Source organism: Geospiza fortis, unplaced genomic scaffold (genome assembly GCF_000277835.1).
Source record: "Geospiza fortis unplaced genomic scaffold, GeoFor_1.0 scaffold164, whole genome shotgun sequence".
Taxonomy (NCBI): Eukaryota; Metazoa; Chordata; class Aves; order Passeriformes; family Thraupidae; genus Geospiza; species Geospiza fortis.
In genome coordinates, this window is record NW_005054426.1 from 619713 (window position 1) to 645835 (window position 26123).

General features: G+C 41.3%; 1 protein-coding gene and 1 long non-coding RNA gene across 2 annotated transcripts in view; one reads left to right on the plus strand and one right to left on the minus strand.

Moving 5' to 3' along the window:
• The first annotated feature begins 2825 nt into the window (after positions 1 to 2825).
• The window catches only part of LOC115948546, a 30660-nt gene continuing 7362 nt past the window's right edge, over positions 2826 to 26123 (plus strand). The window contains exons 1-4 of the long non-coding RNA XR_004082360.1: positions 2826 to 2923; positions 15168 to 15308; positions 16705 to 16960; positions 17085 to 17193. This is a non-coding gene — a long non-coding RNA (uncharacterized LOC115948546). The remainder of the gene's footprint in view (positions 2924 to 15167; positions 15309 to 16704; positions 16961 to 17084; positions 17194 to 26123) is intronic.
• NTF3 (neurotrophin 3) lies at positions 13567 to 24999 on the minus strand. Its single transcript, XM_031061816.1, has 2 exons — positions 24969 to 24999; positions 13567 to 17250 (listed from the first exon to the last, which is right to left on the minus strand). Exon 2 carries the CDS (start codon positions 17227 to 17229, stop codon positions 16456 to 16458), a length of 774 nt encoding a protein of 257 aa, XP_030917676.1. The 5' UTR covers positions 17230 to 17250; positions 24969 to 24999; the 3' UTR covers positions 13567 to 16455.

Here is a 26123-nt window from a genome sequence, read left to right on the forward strand (position 1 = left end):
CATCTGAACTAGACAACTGTATGCTAAAGAGCTCTTCCATTGTGTGCAGAGCCTTGTTGGACACATCCCTGGCTGCAGGAAGTTGAGCACCAGGGATCATTATTGTGTGTGGGGTACATCACCTAATGTGGCATATGACAGCATTTGATACAGAAAAAAAGATGAATTTTTAAGCTCCAATACAGTAAAAAATCCAAATTGTCTACACATATTGAAGGGAGCAAAAATCCAGATTTTATACAATTAAACCAACCTTTAAAGCAGGCTATAAAGGGACTTGTTCTATCAAAGCATGGAATAATCTTAATCTGCCCTCATATACAGGGACACACACACACTGTGAGTTGCTTCATGTTAAAGCAATGAAGAAAACTATTTTAAAACTGTTTCCCTTTCCAACCAATAAATCTTTTGGTACCTAATTTTTTAAGGAGTGTGTCTGTGGAAAGGACAGTCTGGCTCAGAAAGCAAAAGGTTTCAAACTCTTGGAAGTTCCATAGCCTCGTTTATCTGCTACCTCACCTAGAGGTATTTAAGACAATCATTGGAACATTTCCTGTCTGATTTTCTTATCCCTGAAAGGTAATTTCTTCCCACCTGTACTAATGCCTTACAAGGAACATTTGTTTAATGGCAGGGTATAAAGAAGTCCCCTTAAATTGTTGCCTTTGAATTTCTATTATTAAGTCTTGAGATGATAAACTTAGCCCCATTATTGGTTGCTGAATCCATGAATGCTTATTCTCTTAGTAATGTTTGAAATGCATAATATTAAATGCAAAATTCGAGTTCCAGCTGCCATATGTTCAACATCCATCAGTCCACCTGATTTTCCTCATGGTTCTTCCTGGGTGTAGGATTCAGCCCATAGATCCTTTCTAATCTCACTCCAATATTGCTGCTGCTCCAGTGTGAATGTAGTAGAAGAAAAATCAGATTCAGGCCCAGATATTCATTAAGAAATGATATTAATCATTTAAGTTAAGTTGTCTTTTCCAGGGGCAACAATGTTAAGTTGCCCCTGGAAAACTTTCACGGCATGTCAATAGCATGTAATGTCATGATTACATTAATGTAATATATACATAATTACATATTAACACTGTAAAAATATACATATACAAAAAAAATAAAAATATACATATACATAATTACACATTAACACTGTAAAAAAGCTACAATCCTCACAAAACATGGAGTGGGAACTACTTCAGCTAAGCAGGGGGAACTGGGGTCTGGTGTCACCCTCACTGAGATGACTGGTACATAACAAATTAGTGCTTAGAGCAGGAGCAGAATGAGTCTCATGACATTTTCAGGACACTTCAATTAGTGGAAAAAAACCCTCCACCACATTTCCTGAAACATCCTGCAGCAGATGAAACCTGCAGGGCAATTCCTCTGGTGCTAAGATGTTTGAGAGGGTCACAGCCTCCTGTGTCCGGAGGCAATCAAAGATGAGTAGTTTATGGGTTGTGTGCAAGTCCAAGTTATTGCATACACAAGGGTTTATCTGGTGATATGAATTTAATGAAGTTTACAAAGTAAAATATTTCCAACATTGACCCTAATGTTGATTTCATATTTGTGGAAACATGAGCAGAGCATAGAGTAACCTCAGTGTCAGGAGGAAAATGATGGCATTGGTAAAACAGCTAAAATTAGCTCCTAATCACAGGGGAAAATATGAAAAAACCACCAGGGTTTCAATTCTTTGAGCATTTAATTAGTTATATGATCCAATATGAGCAAATAAATCCCATCAGCAACATAATATCTTTTTTTTTCCCAGGAAGGTTGGAACAAGATGATCATTAATGTTCCTTCCAACCCAAACCACTCCATGATTTTATGATTCTATGGGTCTATGATTCTGTGATTCTATGGTTCTATGATGCAGAAGATGCAGAAGAGCTGCTTCAGACCAAGTCTGAGCCCAAATGTGTTGCCTATTCATGTCCCACAACTGTGGAAATCCCCTCGTGACTGTCCCAAAGTCATGATGCCACCTCTCATGATGGAAAAGGTTCATCATATGTGCTGTTTTAGGGGCCTTTGTGGTGGACAAAGGTCTGGAGACAACATAGAGGCTCCAGTTGTCCATGCAGCCATGCTGTGACAATGTTGGGCAGCAAAGCTAAGGGGAAACTCCTTTGAATCCCACTGATACTGATTTGGTGTCTTCACAATCTCGTGTGCCCTGTCATTGGGGTGTTTCTGCTCTCACTGTAAAATATTTGACACAGTAATTCGCCATAGAGGAGAGGGGAGCTGTAAATCTGTAACTGGAGTTATTTTCACTTGTTTTGAGCAGTTTAAAGTGCTTTCGAAATGTTTCAATTAGATGGGCATCTATTGTGGGTATCATGCTGAAAAAACAAACTAGAAATATCAGGGTGAATACATGAGTAATGTTTGTCGCAACAACTTGAGATTTTTTTAGGATGCATTTTGTTTATTTTATTTTCTTTCCTTTCTGGACTTCTGTCTTAGCACCCTTCAGAGTAACTCAGCAGTGATGGCACCTCACTCCTTCTGTGACGGAGTTGTAAGAAGTACTCTGCTGGAGCATGCCCTCCCTGGGTAACTTTGTTCACGTCAGTAAATCGAGTCGTGCAGGCTTGTGCAGAGCTGCACAGACTGAAGTCCACAGCAGTTTTCACATGCTTAAAGACATGCTTCAGTGTTTCCAGTACCAGGGCCTGCCTTCTCCCAGTGGGGAATTGTGTTCTTCCAGAGGCTTTTGTCCCAGTGTGCTTGTGGAAATCTGTCCCTTTAAGTCTTGCAGGGATGAACGGCTCCAGTCTTCCCGTAGCCATTTTGCAAGTGCTGACTGTTGGGTGCCTGTTCTGGTTAGTCCCTGTCCTGCTTTTCCACATACCTCTCCTTCCACCTCTGCAGCTCACAAAAAGCCTCACCAGAGGTAAGTCTGTCTTTTCTTTTATGTTTGATCATGGTAAAAATGGTGTAACATGTTGTTTGTGGTATGAATGTCCATAGCTTTGAAAAATTGTCTCTGTTCTTTTTTACTGAAGAGCAGGTTCTGTTCCAGGATGCAGCACTTTACCAGAGTACACTGATTAAGGAGACTTCTGAAGGCTCTTTCTTTTGCAATCTGAATGGGTATTTTTGTTTTTCTCTGTAGCTCAGGCAGTTTCACTGTCAGTGGTACATGCTTTAAACCTGCCAGACAGGTGCTCTGTTTATTGCATAAATAAAATTCATTTTGCAGTAGTCTTGGATTTGAAAATATAAGGCAGAGGTATTAGCTGAAGGTAGTAAGAGGCACGGTAGGTGAAGGAAATGTGATGTGTCAAACAAATGTCATTTCTCAGACCTCTGTCATGCACTGAGTCACTAAACAGCAGCACTGAATGTTGACACCCTTGATACATCCCATATTATGTCAGCTAAAAATCTAGATGCCACTGAATGGTTTAAAACTAGTTCCTGAAGAGTAATACGTAATAATACTGTGATAACGAGTATACTGAAATAATAACTTTGAAATAATAAAGAGTAGTATTTACAAGAAAAGGAAGTGAATTTGGAAGCCTGATTTCCATCAGAAAACAAAAGTTTTAATTGAAAGAGCTGACAGGCTTGCCTACAAAAAGATATAACAGCAGGGAATAATCTACAGAATCTTTTTCTATGAATGTGGTTAGCCTGCAGGAAATTCATACATAAGCTCAGGAATCTACCCTTTTCTTCCGGAATGCCAACAGCTTATCCCAGGGAAAAATGTGAGTAGTGGCTATTACATCACAAAGCAGCCAATTACACTGCAAGATGACAGTCATTTTCTGCTTTGTGCCTCTTCCAAGCTTTGCAGGGGATTTAGGAAGAGCTGTTAAGACTGTAAGAGAGAAAACTGCAGAAGCTGTCCCTGTTCTTAATTTGTCAAGTACCACAGTCTGGAAAAAAAAAATCTAAAAGGAGAAAGGGTGGGGAACGCCAAGCTGGCAGAAAGCAGAGTGCAGAGATGCAGACAGAATCAGTTGCCTGTGTCCTGTGCTACTACAAAATGTGATGCTTGGGAAGTGCTAAGAGTGTTTTCAGCAGAGGTGCTACTGACAGATGAGTATTTAACCCCTTGCAAGAGCTGTGGCTACATTGTGCCTGCCTTGTGTGGGTTGTGCTTCTGAACTGACAAGGAGAGCTCTGTAATCCTGAATTGTAGCGCACTTCAGTCTGTGCTCTGCCTTGGGCCCACCACTGCCCATACAGAATCTCAAAATCCCAGGATGGCTCAGGCTGGAAGGGACCACAGTGGGGCAGCTGGTCTTGCCTCTCTACTCCAGCAGGGCCATCCCACAGCACAGGATTGTGTCCAGAGGGGTCTGGAATATCCCCAGTGAGGAGACTCCACACCCTCTCTGGACAATCTGTTCAGTGCTCAGTCACTGCACTGGGAAGAAGTTCTACCTCCCTTGCCCATTCCTCTGGTGCCATTGCTGGGCCCCTGGAGCAGAGCCTGGGCCCTGCTCTGACCCTCCCTACACACAGGGACACCCAGGGCTGAGGCCCCTCTCAGCTGGGGCTCCTCTCCAGGCTGGACAGCCCCAGCTCCCTCAGCCTTTCCCTGCCAGAGATGCTCCAGGCCCTGAATCATCTCTGCAGCCTCCACTGGCCCTGCTCCAGGAGCTCCATGTCCCTGCTGTCCTGAGGAGCCCAGGACTGGACACAACACTGCAGATGTGCCACACAGGGCTGGGCAGAGGGGCAGGATCACCACCTGACCTGCTGGCAATGCTCCTCCCAATCTACCACAGGACACCACTGACCTTCTCGGCCCCAGGGCACTACTGGCTCATGGACAGTCGCAGCAGTTCTAAATGGTGGGGCCAGGTTTTGTCCTTAGAGCAGTGGAAATGCTTCAGCTGGACACTGGGGCAGAATGGGAGTGCTCATCCCTGCAGGATCTGACATGCCCCTGGGTTTTGTGAATTCCTTCAAACACCATCAGCAATGGAGGCTGCTTTCTCAGCTGCCTTTTGGCGCAGGTGCTGTAGGAAGATTTTTCTATGTACTTGCAGCCCAAATATTGCCTTTACAGGTGGTAGAAATCATTGTCTGGTGCAGAAGGGATGCCTGTTCCCAAGTGCATGCAAATGTGTTTTGATGTGCTGCCTTCCTACTCCTTGGCTTGTGTTATAGGAACAACATCAATATAGTGGGAAATCCTTTTAAAACGTCTAATATTTCATTGTTACTTTGAAGACTGCTGCCCTGGCCTGTGGGACAGAGCTGTGCTGCCATCTCAGAGGAATGTGGCCCTGCCTTTCTCCACATGTAGCCATCCTGGCTGAGGGCCTGTACTGATCAAGCAGACGGTGCCTTTCCATTCAACCACCTTTCACTCGACCATGGAGGAGAACTTTGTTCTGCCTTGCTGTCCAGCTGTTATTTTACAGCTCTGTCTTCCCAGATTAAGGAACTGGTTATATTTTTAACTCCCAAAATGTCTTTCCCATTAGCGCTTTCCCACTTGATCTGTGTGGGTGGCCTGCAGCTCCTTGGCACCAGCTAACACTTAATCTTGGTCAGTCTTCCAGACTGGTTGATCTTGTCACCTGCCCAGCCCAGCAATGGGTCATTGTCTTGCACCCAATTCATCATCTCTATTGCAAACTGCACATTTGAGGATTGGCATTTTGTCACCGCTGCCAAACATCCAAAGGAGTTGTCTCTTCCCTCCTCCTTGCTCTCTCTTCTCCCTCATTTGAAGCCATTTGTCCTGGGATTTCCATCCCTGTCCTATGAGCTCTTTTATTTTTGGTCAGTGTTGACAGCTTTAACTTCATTTTCAGAGCTCACACTTGCACTGAAAGCACCTGGGACTTCCCCTTTACAGAATATCTTAATTTGAAATGCTGGGATTTGTAGGTAACCTATACTAGGGACAAGTCTTCCAGCCCATTGGAGGCTTCTGGAATTACAGAGTAGGTCCATAAAAAAAAAAAAAATTAAAACTCACATGAGGTAAAAGGGAATCAATAACTATATAAATGTATATTTACATGTGATGAGAAATTCTATTTTTTACTATTTTAAGGGAAAATTAATTCCATTAAGTGCTAGACTCAGGTTTTCTGGGCGCTTCACTCCATCAGTCCCAAAAATCCCTCTCATTCAGCCCAACCCCCTTTCTCCTCATAGGTAGTTCCTACTTTTAGCCTGTCAGTGCATGTTGGATCAGGAGACAGACAAAGTGGTCTGCAAATAAGATTGTGATCCTGACAGAAAATGAGTCTATATCCTTATTTGTCCTTCTTTTTAAGTCTTTGATGGAATTCACCATTCCCTAAGACAGGGGTGCCCATCCTGCAGCATCCAAGCTGTTTCCAGCTGGCCAAAAAATTCATCTCACAGTCTGGTTTTGGCCACCATTCCTCAGAGCCCTCCACATTTGATTGACAGACTAGTAAATTCATCTGGAGAACTAATAAGAACAGAACAAGAAGTTAGCTGTGAGGGAAGAGAGGTGTGAAGGCAAGTGTTAGTGCTGTCCTGACAGCAGTTTGCCAGCTGCAGTGACAGATACTGGTTCTTTTCTTTTAGCACCTCTGGACCTCCACAGTGAAGGATCTCACCTACCCTGACATCAAGGATGACATTAAACTGCATTTAAGTCTGTGTGTTTGCTCTAAATTTCCCATAAATTTTTGGAGCTGTCTAGCAAGGACTTGGAAAAGCGTAGGACTTTATTGTAGCAACTTGCTTGATGGGGTATATGGATGGTAGGAGGGATAAATTCACCTGCAGTTGTAGCAGCCTTCAAGCAGGTCAAGGAGATCATTACCTGAAAGATTTTCTGTTTCCTCAGCATCTTTTAGAAAGTGCCGCTCTCAAACCCCTCACTTGGAGGGAAGTGTTCAATTTGCCTTCAGACATTGATGTGAGCACCTCAGTCCCTCAAGTGGCCTCGATAACTTCACCCTAGGTCTAAAGCTGTTCCCACAGTTATCCATACAATGACTTTTCCCCCTGGCATTCCCAGTTATCTCTGCATGTAACTGACTTCCCTTTCCCCAGTACCCTGTACAGACAATGTGAATGACTTTTTCAAGGAAGAATTTGTGAAGTGCTGCCAAACACTTTGCTGCTAATTTTTGTGCTTTGATTTCTAAAAACAATGAATGATCAGTTTTTTTGTTGTGTTCTGTTCATTACCCTATAAATCCATGTTGTTTTATTGATCATGGTTCAATTATCAAGCACATAACTCAGGACCCATTAGAAGTTTTTTGAAGCTTTTTGCAGATTTCCATGGTTTTTGGATCAAGCCTTAAATGCTAACAGATTATCTTTTGTACTTCTTCTACCCTGGGAGTTTAAAGAAAAATTTGTAGGATGGGAACTAAGGGGCTTGATCATATTATTGTTCCATTTGGGGTTTTCTTAGTGAACAACTGTAAGTTCCAGGAATAAAATCACTAATTAATCTTATTACCCTGATCCCTAAAAACATTTGAGCATGGGCTCAGTTTTAAGCATGTGGTTAATCTTACCAACTTCTTGACAGCTCTTTTTCCTTTAAAACTGGACATGAACTTATTATGGGTTATTTTGGATCAAGACTTACACAAGCAGTTAGAGTGAATTAAATCCACTTTAATGCAGATCAAGCTATGGAACTGTCTCTCAGTAAATCCTGATTGTGGTTATGGGGTGGTTTTTTTGGTTTTTTTTTTTTTTTTTTTTTGAGAATGAATCTATAAACCAATCCTACAGACACTATTAGCAGAGACCCACTAAGTGCTTTAAGGACAAAAATCTCCCTGACAGCAGAATTTCAGCTCAAGCTGTTATATTTTATTTTGTTGGGAAATGAATGGATTTTGCAAGGCAGAGGGGGATGAACCTTCTAGGGAAAAAAAACCCAATTACTGCTATTATCAAAGGTCAGCTTATTTTTTTCCCTAAGTTTGCAAACTTCTGGATTTTGTTTTTCGTCATTTTCTGCTTTTCTCTGCTAAAGTTGGAGGTTTTTTTAAGCTCCAGTTCTGGCTTTCCAGTGAATTTCTTGATATCAGCTTTTGTGTTATTGTTTGTATTCACACCTCCTAAAATGTAGCTATTCACTCATGGAGTCTGCACTGTTCCCACTGAGCAAACCATTGCTTGGGGCAATGGAATATTTAGTAAGCTCTTCATGAGAGAATGGATGACCTCAGGGCTGACAGAAGTGGACACTTCAGATTATGTTTAGACACTGTAAAATCTCTGGTATTTATGAAGATTTTATGGAAAATCATATGAAGAGAAAAATCTCAAGGAAATTTTCCTAGCCACGAAGTCAAGCCGTATTTGCAAACTGAGCCATTATTGGAGGCCGGTGGAGGCTTCAAAATTCAGGACATGATGCTTAACCATGATCTGCCGTTTCATTTTATTTCAGGTTGTAGTTCTGGAATGTTTGTAATGTAGCAAATTTTATCATGCTAATTATGCTCAATAATACCTACTAAAAATGCCTGGGAAAGCCAAAACCATAAAGTCTCTGGTGAACTAAAAAGAAACTCGCTTGGGCATCACTGTTCAACAGGACTAGGATCTTTGTCTTTGCTCCAAATATACTGCTGTTGCCTAAAACAGTTTTGTTTCTGAACAAGAGCATCTTCACTGAGCCTGCAGTGTGTACATGCTACCTTCATCTCACAGCGTTCTTGTGCTGGCAGTAGTTACGGATTTCAGAATTTAATTCTGAATGCCAGTACCTGCACATCTAACTTTAATTTCTCATCATTTGTTCGAACAAAACCAAACCACTGAAGTTCCATCTGAAGCAAGAATCACAGCTGATGTTGAATTCTCTGCATTGTGGTTCTCAGGAAAGATTGCTTAGCTGGTGGCATGGAAAACCCCTAGGGTGCCTGGTGAGCTGCATTGAGTCAGTCTGAGAGCTGTCAACAATATCTCTCTGAGCAGGGCAGAGGTAATTTAAAGCATGGAAGTGTAGGTCCTATAATCTATCCCATTAAATAATTCCATCGGCATCCATCACCGAATTTCATGGGGCAGCAGCAATATGGCACACAGAAATTGAGAGTCTGATCTCTCACAGAGCCCACCACCTGCTTTCAAATGTCACAGATGTAATTCCAAGCTTTATTGTATCAGTAAAATCTGGGACTGATCCCACTGAAGTCAGACATTAAACCTGCACGAGATCAGAATAAAGCTGAGTATTTATTAGTTCTGTATGTGACTTAGATACTTTTCACTATTCATAGAATTTTTTCCTGTACATTCTGGATTCCAATATACTGTTCAACAGCAATTACTGCTAAAAAATCCCACCAGATTTTGCCTTTCATTTTGTGTGGACCGAGTCCAGACCATTGCAGCGCTGGCTTGATATTTCTTAAAGTTTGTTCATGAAATGGCATTATGGATCCTTCTCCTTGAGATCCCATGGAGGGAGATGAAGGGAATGCCCTGGATCAGCCTCTGCAATGATGGAGTTGTCTTTGTCCTGCCTTTGCCTGACTGTTGTGAATGGAGAAGTGTGTTCTGCTGCTATTCTGTCACTGCTCTCCGTTTTTGTGCCATTGACACCCTTGAATCTCCCTGGGCATTCAGGAAAAGAGAGGAAGGAGCCACGGGGATTTCTGAGCTCCTCTCTTCAATCCAGATTCTGTACTGAGATGCTTTTCATTGTCACTCACATGCAAATTCTCCCTGTATCTGGGTCTCTGTCAGGAAACTTCACCACATAATTTTGTAGTGAAGGTAAAATAGGTCACTGAAAAACTCTGCTCAATGAGAATTTTCCTCTTTCTCCCTAAGTTCTGTTCTCCAGTGCCCTCATATCCCTCTGAGAAAACTACAGGCAGAAGGCTCTTTCTCAGAAACCCATATCTTCCATTTCTGCAGAAAAAAAAATTAAAAAAGCCATGGGATTTTGAGACAAAACTGTTCCCATGAGAATGCCCTCTTCCATAATTGCTGTTATCTGATTATGGTGGGAGAAGGGGTTTTTTTCACCTTTACCCCCGCCTAGGATAAGTACCATGTCCCGATGCCAAGTCTCAGGAATCCAGGATTATTGACCTAAGGAATAAATGCCTCTGAGTCAGATCCTGAGATCAGAAGGATCCTGAGGGCTGCATTTTAAATGTTTGTGGGATGTAGTTTTCAAGGAGGTCATGTAATAATTATTGTCCCATCCATCTCCCACTTCTTCTTCTTCCCATCAACTCTCCAGCTGACCAGATTCTTCCTCCTAAAGTCTTCAAACATGTGATAGCATGGCATAGACACTGTGAATGTGGCAGCTGAAGTCTCACTCTCTGCAGAAAAAAAAATTCCTTCCTGGTAGTTTTATCCTTAGGACATAAACTCAGGGATTATGCTCTGACCTGAGATTTGGCTCATCTGTTGGGCATATTCTGAATGCTCTGTCAGCAGTGTGGAAATGAGCAAATTTCTGTTTTCTGAACTTAATGGGAATCACATTGAGTAGATTTGTGCAATAACAAAGATTACAAAAATTATGCTCCATGTGAGCAGTGGGTTGTGTCATATACAAATCTGACTTGAAATATTTGTAATAACTTGAAAGAAGCTGTCATTTGATATTTTAAAACATATTTAATCTCTCTGAGCCTGAGAAACCAATTCTGTTATTTTCACGTTTGTTTTCACTCTCTGCTGTGCAAGTGTGGGACTTGCAACTCTTACATTGCTCAGCAGCTTTACAGCCATGTTTCTACTTCATTGTCTACAAAGATTGCACACCACAAACCTCTACAAGCAGTAACTTGAGGTGATTATTCTACAAAATGTGGTGAGTAAAACAAAACCAAGATTTGTATTAAATTCTTCTCTGAGACACTGAGAAATAAATAAGAATCAACAGAGGTTATTTGCAGTGCTGGACACAGTATTTCGCTGCATATTTCCATTTACAGGGTTCTTTTCTTTTGTAAATTGCTGCTAAATATATGTGTACTGCTCATACTAGACAGTTCAAAATTTATTTTAAAACTTAAATCCCTGGAACTGGACAAAGTAATGAGAAATTTTTATGAACTCATGTTAAAAACTGGGCTTGTTTTGTGTGGTGGATAATGCTTCCAACGTGGGCTCCCCTCCTTCATTCAATGTGGATTTGGTACTTTCTGAGCCAAATTTGGCCGTCACTTAATGGCTTCATAGTCCTGAGTGCTGAAAACAGGGGCTACCACAGGGTAACTGAGAGCAAGGCTTCATCATTTGTGCCCAGCGAGTGTGGTTAACTCCTCATCAACACAGAGGAATTAACCCCAATTAATAAAGGTTCATTTTGCTTTTGAATTACTGCTACAGATGATCTAATGGTATTTATTTAACCCTTATCATAGCAGGAAAGAGCCTTTCATCTGATGCTACAGTTGAACAGCTGAATTTTCCCTCGCTTTCCAAAATCTCTGCAAGATGTTTACCTCCCAACAGCTCTGACTCCCTGCATGTTTCAGCATTTCCTTTGCTTTCCTCACACCCTCCATAGGAATATTTTTGTTTAGAGAAAAGGACCATGTTACCTGCCTCCTTAGTAGTCTCCCCTGGATGGAGGGGGGGAGCTGGCCTGTCAATGACTGGTCTGTCAATGACTCCATTTGCTCCCTGTGACACAGGTGGAAAGTGACAATGTACTGTGTTTTGGAGAGGGCCAACGCTGAAACCATAGCAGCCTTTTACAGAAGGTATACCCAGGTTCGCACAAGACATGTTAATGTGAACTGAGAAATTCTCCTCTTGCCAAAGATCATCCCTGGAAGTGCTCAAGTACAGGCTGGATGTGGCTCTGAGAAACCTGGTCTAGTGGAAGGTGTCCCTGCCCATGGCAGAGGTGTTGGAATGAGATCATATTTAGGGTCACTCCCAAACCTAAGCATTACAGGATATTCTGGACATCTGAACCCTTGGACATGCAGAAAGCAAAACTTGATCACCAGCCCTTGATCATGCAACTCAAGATGAAATCAGAACAGGAGATGTGTGAAGGTGGATGCAAAGATGGCACAAGGCTGCCTCATTATCTCTTTGTTGTCATGTACATAGCCACTTCTCAATCAGCCTGGTCATGATCTCATCTATTGTGTGGATAAGAGCTCCAAAATAGAACCCTGTGATCAAAATGTCCAGAAACATGAGGTCATGAAATCAAAAGGCCAGTTCTGTGATGAAAGTATGGCTTTCAGGCTCCACTGGCTTCAAAGCTGAATTCTAAAACAAAGGAGAAATCTATATTTGGGGACATTCATGCAAAGCATTACCATTCATTGTTCATCAGAGGTGCCAAAGCAGCTAGAGATTACCATAACAAACAAACAAACAAAAACTCAAAGGGACAAGAAAAAAAAGGAAAGGAAAGAAAACGATCCAGCTCATGAATGTAACGTGCTGCGGGAAAAAAAAAAGACTCCTTTCCCCCCGCCCCCCCCGCCCCCCCGCCCCAGAGATTAGCCAAACCGTTAAATTAGGCTTGTCATTGCTGAATTCTGAAGTCACCTGCCCAGAACTGCAGGGACCCACAGTGGTAGCAAGTGGCCGACTTTCCCGGGAAAGTTTTTTGTTATCCTCATATTGCTTGGTTTTTTTACACCACATCTGTGATTACTTCGTCATTCTGCCATCTGCTGTAACAAAATACAGACAAAGCATTTCAGAGAACAACCCCTCCACACTTTAAAATGCTCCAAGCTGGAGGACAGCCTTTTAACTTCTTACAAGCTCTAGTGCTTTTTATCTGATTCTACTCCTCTTCCTCCTCTTCCTCCTCCTGCCCCATATCCATGATGAACTACACATGCTTAGCAAGCACGGAGAGCACAGAATCCCGTTGCTTTTGCCACAATGTTTCTATTAAATGAAACAAATGTTCCTGTGCTTGACTTTGCTGTGCAAATGCATTTGCCAAGAGGTCCGAGATAGCAGGTCATTATCGTGAAATTTTTAATTTTGAAACTCCCGATCAGGCTTGTTTCCTGTTTGGTATTGTCTGCAGATACACAATGCAAAAGCCTCGGGTTGCTAAAGAATTGAAATAACAGAGTATGAACAGAGTGGTTTTGAGCACACACTCTGTAAAGTCCAGTCAAAGTTTCTTCCTGGTGCAGCCGCACAAATCTCTTGGTAGCAGTAAACTCTCTGCACAGACTTCATTCCTGAACACATGTTCAAAGGTGATAAAATAAATGCAGATGGTTTTCCAAAACCTCAGTGGAGCATTTTTTGCTGTTACTAAATGGACTGGAAAAAAACTAGGGGGAAAAAGCAGAGAAAATACATTTTGACACAGACAGGCAATTTCAGAATAGCATTTGGTCATTTGGGAGAAAATCTAAATATAATGTGTGTTTATAATGATCTATTGGCAAAACAATATTGACAGAGAATCTGAGCTCCCTAATGGAAGGGATTTTTAAAATGGTTAAATTAAACTGGCATTGAGAGCTGAATATTTTGTTTAAGTACTTAACACAAACAAAAAAAGAGTTGGATCGGAATTTTGAATTCATTGTGCCATGACCAAAGTCGGCAATAAAACCATCCCTGGCTACAGTGAAAAGAGAATTAGACCTTAACAAATTTATTACAGCGTTTGTTTACAAACTTGTTACAAAATTATACAGCATCTTATGCATACACAGGATTTACAGGAACGTGTTACTGATGTGTGGGATTGCTGGATTTCTTTGCTCTCTGGTCGAGATCTGCAGGTTTTTCTTTGCTTGGGGCCTGATCCAGATTCCACCAGAGAAGGTGAGATTTTTTTTTTCCCCCATTGACTTTAGTGGAAGCTGGATCAGATCCAGAGGGTAACACTTCCACTCATTGTTTTCCTGGGATGGGAAAGGGGCAGCCAGTCTAATAACCGTACACATCACGCTCTGTTCTCATCTCTTGTGTTTCAGATGACAGGCATATTTACTCTGAGATATTTTTGCTGGCTGCTTGTAAAATACTTGTTAAAGTCAAGAGTCAAAGACCAGTTCCTGTTACTGGATTTACAGTGGAAAATGATAAATGGCTTTCTTTGAACCCTTAAGGAATGAACCTCCCTTGATTTTCAGTGAGCATAAAAAAAAGGCATTAGAATCAACTCTGATGTTGTCTATATTGTTATAGAGCTATGTTTTCTTCCCTGTATCTGGAGAAATGGATTTATGTAAACAAAAGTGACATCCACACTGCCGAACAAGGCAGTTTCTGATTAATGGGATTGGTCCCCTTACCTCCTCTTCTCACATGGAGATAGACCTATGTGGCACAGTGAAACAAGGAGATCTCTAAAGTTAGTGATCCATAACTATATAAGCTCTCAATTGCTCCCAGCATCTGCAAATGATCTTTATTTGGGAACTCAGGGTGTAAAATCAAGCTTTTGATCTACAAAAAAATCCAGTGTGGCAGAACTCTGAAAATATGCTTATTCCCCCAAGCCAAAATGGTTAGTTAAACTTTCCTACTGGGAAAAGTAGCAAAAGGTCTGTGGGGTTGGGTTTTTTTTCTTTTTAAAATTTTTGCCAAGAGATGAGAAATATTCTAATCAGATCTATCAGATACTGAGTTCCTTGTTACATTACATCCTCTCATTTTAATGACTGCCTTCGTATTGAACCTCTGAAGTGGTTATTGCTTGGAGCAAAGTTAGGATTTAGTGCTGAAAGTGATGATATTTCCTGTGAGGTAAATACCCTGGCCTCATGCTGAAAATTGAGATAGTTCTCAAAAGCTTTGCTTCTGGCCTCCCCTGAAGAAAATACCCATGTGCTCTAACCTGGCTTTCCAAGACAGGACTGTTCCACTGCTTGGCCTCAAGGCAACCTGTCCAACTCCCTGGTGGTTTTATGGTGTGCAGCGCTCTCTATAAGGGATTAGGGGATACCCCACAGTTTGCTGCCTTTCATGGCCTGTTGCATGTTTGAAGCTGGTTTTTCAGAGGTGAAAGCTGCATGAGCAAAGGCATCCTGCAGCCTCATGTTTGAGGGCTCTGATCTCATTTCCATTTGTGATGCTGAACACACTACAGCAGCAAAGGCTATAGCTGTAAACCCCTCAGAAAATAAATGAAGGTAAAACTTTCTGAATAACTGGTATTTCCCCGCCCTGGCTGTGTGTTAGATCTATCTGGACACAGATAACATGCAGCTCAATCTGAATTCTGTTCCTAGCCATGAACTCTCATTTGCTTCCTAGGAGTGGGATCCTGACCAGGGCATTGCACAGCTAGTGTGTAATGGGACATCTCTTCAAGTGGTGTCATTATTCCTGTCCCCAGTGGAGCTACATGACAATCCACAGAAGACTCTGAGGTAAATACACGTTAGCACATTTGTCTTTCCTAAGCAACAACTCATATGTTTAATTGGGGAACTTCAGTATGACTACAGACTTCATAGATTTTAGCCACCATCCATTTCACATTCCTGTGAAAGGTACCAGGTTTCTCAAGCAGTTCAACACATTTTTTCCCTCTGTGAAAGATGGAGAATGGATCGCTGAGGAGAAGGAAACCTTCGTATGGGCTTGTGGCTGTGATATCCGTGCCAGGATATCGCATCTTTCTTTACTACGATGTGCAAGCCAAGGACTCTTTTAAGGTTAAGACACTCCCAGCTTTGTTTCTAATTTGAAAACTCAGAGAGGAATGATCCCACAATGCAAGCAGAAGATAATTGATTCATGTGAGGAGGAAGAGGCTGATCACAACAAACCATCTTTTATGTTTTATATTAATGATCCATTTAGGTCAGTTCTTGACTTCAGCAAGTTTTGGCTACAAATATTTCGGATTTTTTTCATATTTTTTCAATGATGCACTGGCAGCATTAGAAACAGTTGCAAAACAAATGTACTTCCTAAACACAAATGGATGTTCCTGGATTATTAGCAGCCATTCTGAATTGCTATCAGAGGGAAAATAGTCATCTCACTGGCAAAACTGGCGTAATACACAGAAACTTTATTTTAGGGCTACCTGATGCCTGAAAATTTGACATCATCTGCAGGCTGCAACATGTATTTTGGTCCATTTTTTTTTTGGTGGTGAGGAGTCAACACTGCAGATCCAATCAAATATGAATGTATAGAGCAGGGAATATAAATATGTACACAAGTCTTGGCATTGATCTGATTTTTAACAAGTTTACTAAATGACAGTCACTGGTTTGACAATACTGAATGAAAAATACTGATTTTACAGATTTTACAGGAAGGTTAAGGTATGCTGCTGACAAGCAGTGTCACAAACATAGTCTAAAAAACCCTGGAGTTGGCCATGGTAGAGGCACACACCCTTTGCTCTTGTTTATTGAGAGAGAAAGCTTATATATTGTAGATTTGCTGAAGTTTAATAAATAAGGTCAACTTATAATATATATAAAACAATATAAACATTTATATGCTACATGCGTATCATATAATTTAAAGTAATAATTTATATAGCAAAGAGATGCAGATCTATGTTCTTCCTATTTTCCTGGACAAGGCACACACACAGGAGGTGTCTATCCGTATCCACCTCCAGCCCACCAGTTTGTTGTTTTCTGAAGTCAGTGCTCTGACATAAGTTTGGGATGTCTTGCATTGGGAATTCCAGTGCTTGTCATCAATGCCGCGGCAGCCATTTTTCACAGGCTTGGCCTCTTTACACCTCGTTTCATAAAAGTATTGCTTAACTGGAGAGTTGCCTGTTTTAATTTCTCCCAGAACAGTCACCTGGTGTCCCCTGATGTCGATGGCGGAGGATTTGTCCGTGACCCACAAACTTTCACTGTCACAAACGGAGTATTCCCCCCGGTGGCCCCTGTGCTCTGCGTACCTCTTCCGCCGGGAGGTTCTGTTCACCACCACGGAATTCCCAATGTAATCCTCCGTGAGGTACAGGGGTGGCGGCTCCAGTGGCGTGTTGTCACTCAGAAGGACTCGGGGAGAATTGTAGTGTCTCTGCTGCCTCAGGAGATCTGTATCCACTGAGATAACTGGCTGGAAGTCTGATTTCACATTTTCCTCTCTGTCTATGTCTTGCTGAGTGTCTATTTTCTGCACTGTGTTTTGATAGTTTTCCTTAATGTCTACCATCTGCTTAGAAAGCTTGTTTTTTAAAATGTCTGCCTGAATGAGTTTAATAATAAGAGAATTTATCGAGTCTTCTGGCAAACTCCTTTGATCCATGTTGGAAGACTGGATGCCACGAAGGTAAGTGAGAAATATCACATAAAACAAGATGGACATCACCTTGTTCACCTGTAAGATCTGCAAAGAAACAGAGAGTCAATGTTAAAACAGTCCAAGAGGGAGGTTTGCTAGAGGCTGTAAACATGAAAATTGGGATTTTTTTAGTAACATCTATGTTACTAAGATATGAGACATATATAGAGGTATGGAAACAGGCTGTGTGTTTCTTTGAAGATGCTATTTGTTATACTTTATAATGAATGCAAACTCTCTTCTGATTTTTTTTTTCAATATTTCATCTATATTTTAGGCCTTGCTTTTCCCCTTTCCATGCATAGTGGCATATATATCAGTTAAGCCCTTTCTCTGCAGAGGTAGGTAGTTCTTGGGATAGCATGGCCTGGGCTTGGCAGCAGAGAGGGGCCAAGTTACTTCCACAGAGTTTATTCCACAGAGAAGTTTAGTTTCAAACTTGCAGGATCATGCACAGTAGAAAACTGTCTTACTATGTAAAATGAAAAATTTCTGACTTTGCTAACTGTTGTCAGGTTTTGTGTGCTGAGATCTCTCAGACCCATCTAATTCATATTTATTAACTGGCTTTTGTTTAATGTTACCATAAGAAGGAAATAAATCCTGTGTTTCAATAGTGCTTTTGTTTTCTTTCTCTCTCTAGTAAGGGGAAGGGTTCCTGAAGGAAAATGATGCAGTCAAATCAGAAAGTGGTTATTAGGCCTCTATAATACAAGTGGGGAATTCAGAAGGACCCAGTGACCCAACTCCCATTTTGTGGGAGTTGTTTTCAGGACTGAGGATCTTTTTTTTGGTGGTTTTTAAAGAAGTTGTATTTATATAAGGTGAAACAAAACTGACATCAATTAGAAATATTCAAGGACAGATTGAGGACATCCCTCTCCCCACCATCTCCTAAAATTCAAAAATCTTCTTCAATGATTCAGTATTTTGAAAACCATTTCTAAAAGTGTGCTGCTTCTTGGTACTTTGCCATGCACTGCTCTATATGGCTTCCTGTGGTCTCCTTCTAATTCTACCTTCTGTCCATATTCTAGAAGCTCATTTGTCACTTCTTTTTTAAGCCTTTCTGTCATCTTGTTTGTGTAGCTGAGAGCCAGGAGCAACTGTCCAGGGAGGACAGATTTTTTTTTTCCTTGTATATTTGGACACCTGTATATTTCGTATTATCATTAATATTTAAATTAAATCAATTTTCAAGGTAAAATCCTAAGTCATGGATGTGAACCATTCACTAAAGATCACACCTGTTTATAAATTTGCTGCACAAGTAGTGGATTGAAGGAGAAAATACAAAACTCCTCTTAGAGCACCCTCATAGGCTGTGATAAACCCTGACTGTAATACTGGTTCAAATGACTCAGGAAAGCCTTGAATTTGATTTTCCTGCTCTGCAAACACATCCGCCACGTGTCAGAGACCTCTGTCACTCTGGGATGAAGTCACAGAGTCACAGACCGTGGGACAGATGGAGTTGGGAGCATCCTCAGGATATCATGTAGGCCAATCTCACTGCTCACAGGAGTATCAGCTAGGGCAGCTTGCAGAGAGCTGTGCCCACTCTGGAATATCTCCATGGATGGAGAGTCCACAACCTCTAGACAAGCCATTCCAGTGTTTCACCACCCTTAAACTTAACAAAAAATACATTTCATGTATTAGCAGTGTTTCCTATATTTCAGTTTTTTCCCATTGCCTTCTGTCCTATCATGGACACACCTGAGTAGAGCCTGGTTCCATCTTTATTAATCCCTCCTGTGAGGTATTTCTGCACTTCAGTAAAATCCCCCTGGAACTTCTCTTCTGCAGCATGAACAGCCCCAGCTCTGTCAGCTTCTCCTCTTCGTACAGTTGTCCTAATCCTTAATAATTGTCATGGATTTGCTCCTGTACTAAGGAGCCCAGAACTGGACACAGCACTCCGTATGTGCCTCACCAGTGCTGAGATAAGGGGAAGGATCCCCTCCCTCCTGAACAGAAAATTTTCTACTTAAAAAAAAAAATCACCATTTTCTGCTTAAGAGGGTGAGCCATTTTCTGTTTCAGAAGGCAAAGGAAAAAAAGAAGAAAAAAATCTTTAGCTGAAGAACCTTCTATCCACTCTAAACAAAACTCCTTTTTGCAAGATTGAGTCCCCACTTTGCGGTTTGGAACAGCAGCAATATCAGAGCTACCCTCTGTGGATATGTGAGCTGTCCTTTTATGGACAAGAAATGTGTTTTCTCCATTCTTAGTTTGTCACAGTGTGAGTTCACCTTAATCTAGACCGTTGCCTGCAGTGGTGTTTTGCTTTTGAGGGGGGAAAAAATCGAAGATGTTCAGTTACCATACAATTACTGTCATACCTGAATAAATACTAACTTAATGTAGATGGATCTCAGAGCCCAGACCTTTCTGTCTGTGCAACTGCTGTGCAATTTCGCCTTCCCTCAGCATAGGATTTTCTTTTAAAAACAGTAAAAATATTATTAAACAGATGTCATTGAGCAGATTTCTTGCAGCACCCTGAAGCCACACATGGGACGACACACGAGCCCACAGGATGGTGAGCAAAACTCTGATATGGCTCAGCCCAAAAGCCAGAAGCATTATTCATGCCAACATGCAGCTGCACGCAATCCCTGCTCTGCTCAGTCTCAAAATTAAGTGGCACTAGCAAAACACACAAGTTGGAGCATGATGAGGTGGGAAAAGTAAGGCTGGAGTTCCTGAGGCTCTCCTCAATGTCACGCTGCACACAGAAAGGAAGGGCTGGGGACCTGAGAGCTGGAGAAGCTAAAATGAGCTGTTTTTCTTCTCTGTGGAGGAACCCCATTAATGGGAAAAATGTTGAAAAGTGTTTTCCTGAACTTCATGTCTTACGGATTTGGTGGGAGAGATTCTAACTTTGAAATTCAACCTGTAGTTTGATTTATTTTGCAGATTATTTGCTGCAAAAGTAAAAAGGTTTCAGAACAAATATTTATATTTTTCTGGGTGCAAAGCTTTAACAAAACCCCAAAGATTGGTGAGATTACAGTTTTCAGGAAGTTCCTCCAACCTAGGAGGTTCATAAGTGCTATTCAGAAGTTCCAGTCCATGACTAAAAATTGTCAGGCTGTCCATGAAGTCCAGCAGTTCAGAGTATGTCTAAAGCACTATTTTAGATAGAAGAAATGAGTGTTATTGGAAAATTCCAGCTGGTTTATGGCCTTGTCTGTAATATGGTTATAAGACACATTAAAAGTATATTTGTTTGCAGGTCTGAGGAGTATTGCATTTGGTGAATGACTCTTTGCCCAAAATGGAACGTTGTGCCTGTCTGCAGATAATTTGAGATTTATTTGGCATGTGTGTTGTTAAATCTGTAAAAAGGAGAGGAAAATGTAAAACATTAAAATGTCTGTGTTTTCTTATTTTCAAAGCAAATAATCCTGGTGTTTCTGGCCATGCCTCCAGAAGTTTCGCAATGCAAATCACAATGCAGAACAAATGCTTTCTCAGTGCAGACCAGTGAGTAAATTATCTATAGAGGGGACTTAGACTGGGGGCATGATTTCAGCATATGTGTCCTGTCTGAGAGAATACTGACTCAAATTCTAGGTTCCTGGGGGGCCCAGGATTCTGTGAACCTCAGCAGAAGCTACTTCAGCACAAGCAGCTCTTTCTCTGGCGTTTTGGAGAATGGTCTAAAAATCTCCCATGAATTAAATCCTTCATGTGACCTTTTCTGCTCTTTCATTGGGATTTTTTTTTTGTTTTGTTTTGTTTTGTTTTTCAATTCGGATTGTTCATTACAAGTGGAAAGATTTTACCCAAGTGAAATTATTTTCCTTGGTTAGGTGATGCTAGTGAGATATTTTTGTTGTTCTTCATGGTTCTTCTTGGAATTTTCCATATGTAAATTCCTGACAAAAGTTCATTTTGGCTGTGTTTGTGGCCAGTTTGCACTAAGCAAATTTGACTTGGAGACTGCTGATATCTGTGGCTCAGAGAGGAAAAGCAAAGAACACAGAAAACAAAAGCTCATGCATTGCAAATCTGATAGATCTCCCAGCTGTGGCTTTACTCTATTTTTTTGTTTGTTTGTATTCCTGCCTATCACTGCAGTTTTAGCAGGCTATTAATTCTGTCTGAGCTACGTGGCTCAAGGTCTACATTTAAGGAGAAGTTAATAAACTTACCTCTTCCTTCCATTGATAAATTCAATCCCTAATAAACTCTGGCAAACCATTTGCTGCTCTTTTCAGACTCACCACTTTATGTAGTAGTGAAAAATTTTGTTTAGTTTTGTTTGTGGTGATTTATTCTGGTCAGTTTCTGAACATGCCACAGACATCATTTAAAATGTTCTGCAGAAAGCATGAAATCCTAGTACTGTGAGAGACTGCCCAAGTATTTACTTGTAAGTCATTGCTAAGAGGAAGTGGAATAGAAGGAAAAGTGACTGGTGAGTTTTACATTCAGCATTGTAATACCCCACATGATTTATGTCAAGCCAGCTTGAAGTGTTTGGCACTTCCTAAAAAAATTTAGGAGCAGCTTCAGCTCTTCAGACCAAGCAACATTTAATAATCCTTTGTGGTGGCTGACAGCTTTTCCAAGCTTTTACCAAAGAGGAAAGCATGATGATTGTCACTGTTTGCTGAACACTGCTTCCACAACCTCCCAAGTCATGGACTGTCCTGTTGATTCCCTCTTCCTAATAACTATGTTGGGAAGAAATGCAGCCCTCTTCCTCTGTGCTTTGGGGGACATGGGGAAGATACAGAACAAGAAAAGAATTCTGAATGTCCAAGAAAGTAGAAATATGACATAACTGTGTTTGAAAGTTTGCACTGTATTTCAGAATAGTAATCAACTGTTGTACAAGATGGATTTATGAAGGTAGGTTGCTGGAGAGTGCTAAATGTCCCTGCAGACGCCCTCCTGAACACTTTTACTTCTCAGGATACAGAAATTTCAACAGAGACAGATTGAAACTAAAGCTTTCACAAGAGCCAGGCCCTCTGAGAAGCTGAAGAATTCAGAGACAAAACCAAGTGATGGCAGCCCTAAGTGTTAACCCCCCCATCCTGAGGGGCAACCAAACTGGAAGTTAGAGTGAGGAGATTGGAAACTAATCCATTTCTCTGGCACACTGGCAAGGGAGTGCAGCTACAAATCTGAGGGGGACCCCACCAAGGTTTCTTCATCTCTGCAGCAGCTCAGAGATGTATTAATTAATTTACTCAAGGCCATTTATAAAAGAGAAGACACATCTGAGCACTGAGCCCCAGTAACCTCCAGTGAAAGTTGTATACTTGATTTCTTACGGAAATGGAGTTCAGCCCACAGAGTCACTGACATTTCTTTTTCAAATGACTGGCTGAGCAAAGCATAGCAGGACAGCTGCTCACGCAAGCATGTAAAACTCCTCTGCATTTGGAGCCAACCCACAACACTGTGGGGGTGGCCATGACCCTATGGTCACTGGGGAAAGCTTTCCCAACCAGTGACATCTTCCTGAGGGCCAGTTCTGTGACAACACCTCTGCTGCAAGGAGCAGTCTGTGTTCTGCACTGTCAGATGAGCTGTGTAGAGTCACACAGGTGAGTGCAATGGCAAGTGTGTGTTTACATTTGGTCCTTCCACAGAAATATCTGTATTTTTTTGGAAATCAAGAGGAGGCTGCTGGACACATACCTGCCTGATTACAAGAGAAAGGTCAGGAGCAGTTCCTCTGTGCTTACCTCACTCTTTGGAACAGCTGCTACTTCTCACACCTTGTGCACAGTTAATTCTTGTCAGGTTTTGGACCTGCACCTCCCTCCCCCACCACCTACACCAGGGCATGTGAGAGATCCCTGGAGGCATTTGGCAGTCCTCACCATCCTCTCACAATCCCACTGGGGGACTGCACTATTAATAATGTCCTGTATGATATCACCCATCCCAGCTACATCCCCAGGTCTATAATCAGATATAGGAGTAGGCAGCCTTTTCTCAGGCACAAGGTCCTTTTCCATTCCAGTTCCATCCCTCACTGACACTTCTGTGACATATTTACACGTTTACACCTGTCTGTCTATGGCCCACTGCTGTGGTATCATTTTGCATTAAGCAGTAGACTGATTAATCTGTGTATTGAGGAAGTCAGAATGAGGGGTTTGAAGGCTGGGATCCCAATTTCCCTGGTATGTTGGAAGAGTTCTGTCAAGTCTAAATGTCTAGTTGTTACTTTTTGTATCTGCAAAGAAAGGAGGTCTATGGAATGACTATGGTATCTTATTACTCTAGGTATATGACATCCTTTGGGTTCTCTGTCAAAGAGCTGGCTGATTTTCCCCTACTGAGAGAGCAAAGGCTGGAAGAATTGGGATTGTTCAGCCTGGAAAATAAAATGTTTTGAGGTGACCTCATTGTGGCCTTCCAGTACTGGAAGGGAACTTACAGGAAAGATGGAGAGAGACTCTTGACAAGGGCCTGATGTGACAGGACAAGGGGGAATGGCTTCACACGGACAGCAGGTTTAGATAGGATACCAGGAAGAAATTATTCCCTGTGAGGGTGCTGAGGCCCTGGTACAGGTTGCCCAGAGAAGCTGTGGCTGCCCCATCGCTGGCAGTGTTGCAGGCCAGGCTGGATGGGGCTCTGAGCAACCTGGGATAGTGGAAGGTGTCCCTTCACTTGGCAGGGAATGGGACAAAGCGACCTTTAAGGTCTCTTCCAGCCTAGGCCATTCTGTGATTCTCACATCACTGATATTGGAGCAATCCCTAAATGTTTCTCTTGGTTATTACTGACAATGTGGGAGTACTGCCATCGTTCCCTTTTTAAAACAGTAGAAACTGGAATACACAGAAATCAGCTGATATTTGCAAAGTCAGACAGGTTGGGGTTTTTGTGTTGCGTGGGCTGGATCTGGGAAGGCCACCTGTAATGTTTCAAAGGCCACCTGTAATGTTGTTTTATCTATCAAAGAAAAGCACGAATTACAGGGAAATAAAAACAATACCATTGTAGAGATAAAGCTGTAGTGGGGTAAATAATTTCAATAAAAGTGGAGGTATTTCTTCATATTATTCACTGTGTAACTCTGAAAACTGCCCAAAATACAAAGAAATCTAAAAGTCATGTCCATAGCTGAATAAATAGGTTGACTTGACTGGACCTGTGCTTATTGTACAAAAAGCAGAATATTTGCTCAGATTTTTGCACTTTCATTTTTTTTCCCTCGGAAGTAATTTGCAAACAAAAGAATAGAAAACTCCAGAAGTAAAATATTATGGATAATTTAAGCTAATAAACTGTGTGTTAGTTAAGGTTTTCATTACTGTTTGTTAATAGCAGTATGGCTAAGCAGCAAACAAATTTAATTTCCAGCTCAATTTGGAGGTGATGCAAACAGCAGTGAGCAAAGAGAAATACAATCTCTGCTGGGGAGATGGAGAAATAAAACATTGGCAGAAAATTGCAAAATGAAACCTGAAGTAGAAATTAAAAGCTTATGTGCTGGGGAAACATTAATGTTGAGCAGTGATATATAGAGGCAAAAAAATAAAAAAAACTTAGAAAGGAGCAATACCTGATCAGACCCAGGAATGATCTAAAACTTTGGGAAAGCACAGTATTTAATAAATGAAAATACTGAGGCATTTCATTGCCGAACTGGAAAGGAATTGCTGCTTCTTGTAGCAAAGCAGTAAAATCGGGAAAGCTGCTTGAAAGATGGAAGATATTGTCATACAAAAAGAAAATTGGGAAGGAGAAGCAAAAATGACTGAAAGGGTTGTAGAACTGACCTTTGAGGAAACTGCCTTGAAGGTGCAAACATTTGCCTTGAGCTTGCAGAAAGGGCATGACAGAAATCCCAAGGCAATGATCTGGAAAGTGTAGGCATTGGGGAAAGGGAACATTTGCTTTAGGGTGGGGCAAAGGAGTGCAATCAGGAAAACTGGGATTAAGCTGAGGAAAGGGAAGTTAGGCCCATCATCAAAAGCAGTTTTCAAGCTATGCAGGATGTTTGTAACAAACCCAAGGCCACACCAAAGAGGCCCGGGTTTCATGTTTCCTTGCAGCACTGAAACTCCATTTAAGTCTTTTCTTGAAACAGTTTTAAGATCCATTAACCTTTCAAGTCAACCTGGACCTACTTTGGCTCAACCAGGGATGATTAATTGTTTTGTATTAAAATCAGGCAGTACTTGCAATTTCTCTTATTTTTATCAGAGAGATGCTTTGAGGCTTAAGTTGTCCATAATTAAAGCTGAGAGCAGCCTTCCAGATGAAACTTTCACCTCCCACAATTCTCGAGGCTTTAAGCCTGGCCTTGTAACAGATTGTCCTGATTGTTGTATTTAAAAATGCCAGAGGTGGATTTTTTTTAACTTGGTAGCAGGAGGAGAAGGGGAAGCACCTTTCAGATTATCTGGATTTTGTCCCTCTCCTGTTAGGCTAAGAAAGAGCAGCCTCCTAGAGACCCCATGATGCTGGATGGTCTGACGTGTTTTTCCATTTACATTGCCTCGGGACAACTCATTTTTTTAGGGAAAAAAAAAAAAAACAAACCAAAAACCCTTGGCCCTAAAAAACCACTATTTGTTAGTTTTTCTTTTAGGAAACTTGAAAGGAAAACTTTTTTCAGCTTTGCCTCTCAATATATCATTATTTTGCAAGATTTTACATTGAAAGCAAAAGAGTTTCTGGGTTTTTTTTGTTTCAGAAGCTGAAAACAACTTCTGTCATTTTTAACATCATCTGATTTCCTTTGTCTTTTGTGAAGTAAGGAAAATAGTAAAATCCAACAGACAAACAGAATAAAGCAAGGGATGTAAATTCAAAAGTGTAGAGTCTCATGAAAAATCTTGTATTCCTAAGCCTGATTTATGAGTACAGACAGGACGTGCACCCACAAGGAAAAAGAAATACAGGGAATATAGGGAATGCTAGTTAGAAAT

Excerpts from the sequence above, each read along its gene's own strand:
- NTF3 (XM_031061816.1), bottom strand. The coding sequence starts at position 17,229 with ATGTCCATCTTGTTTTATGTGATATTTCTCACTTACCTTCGTGGCATC.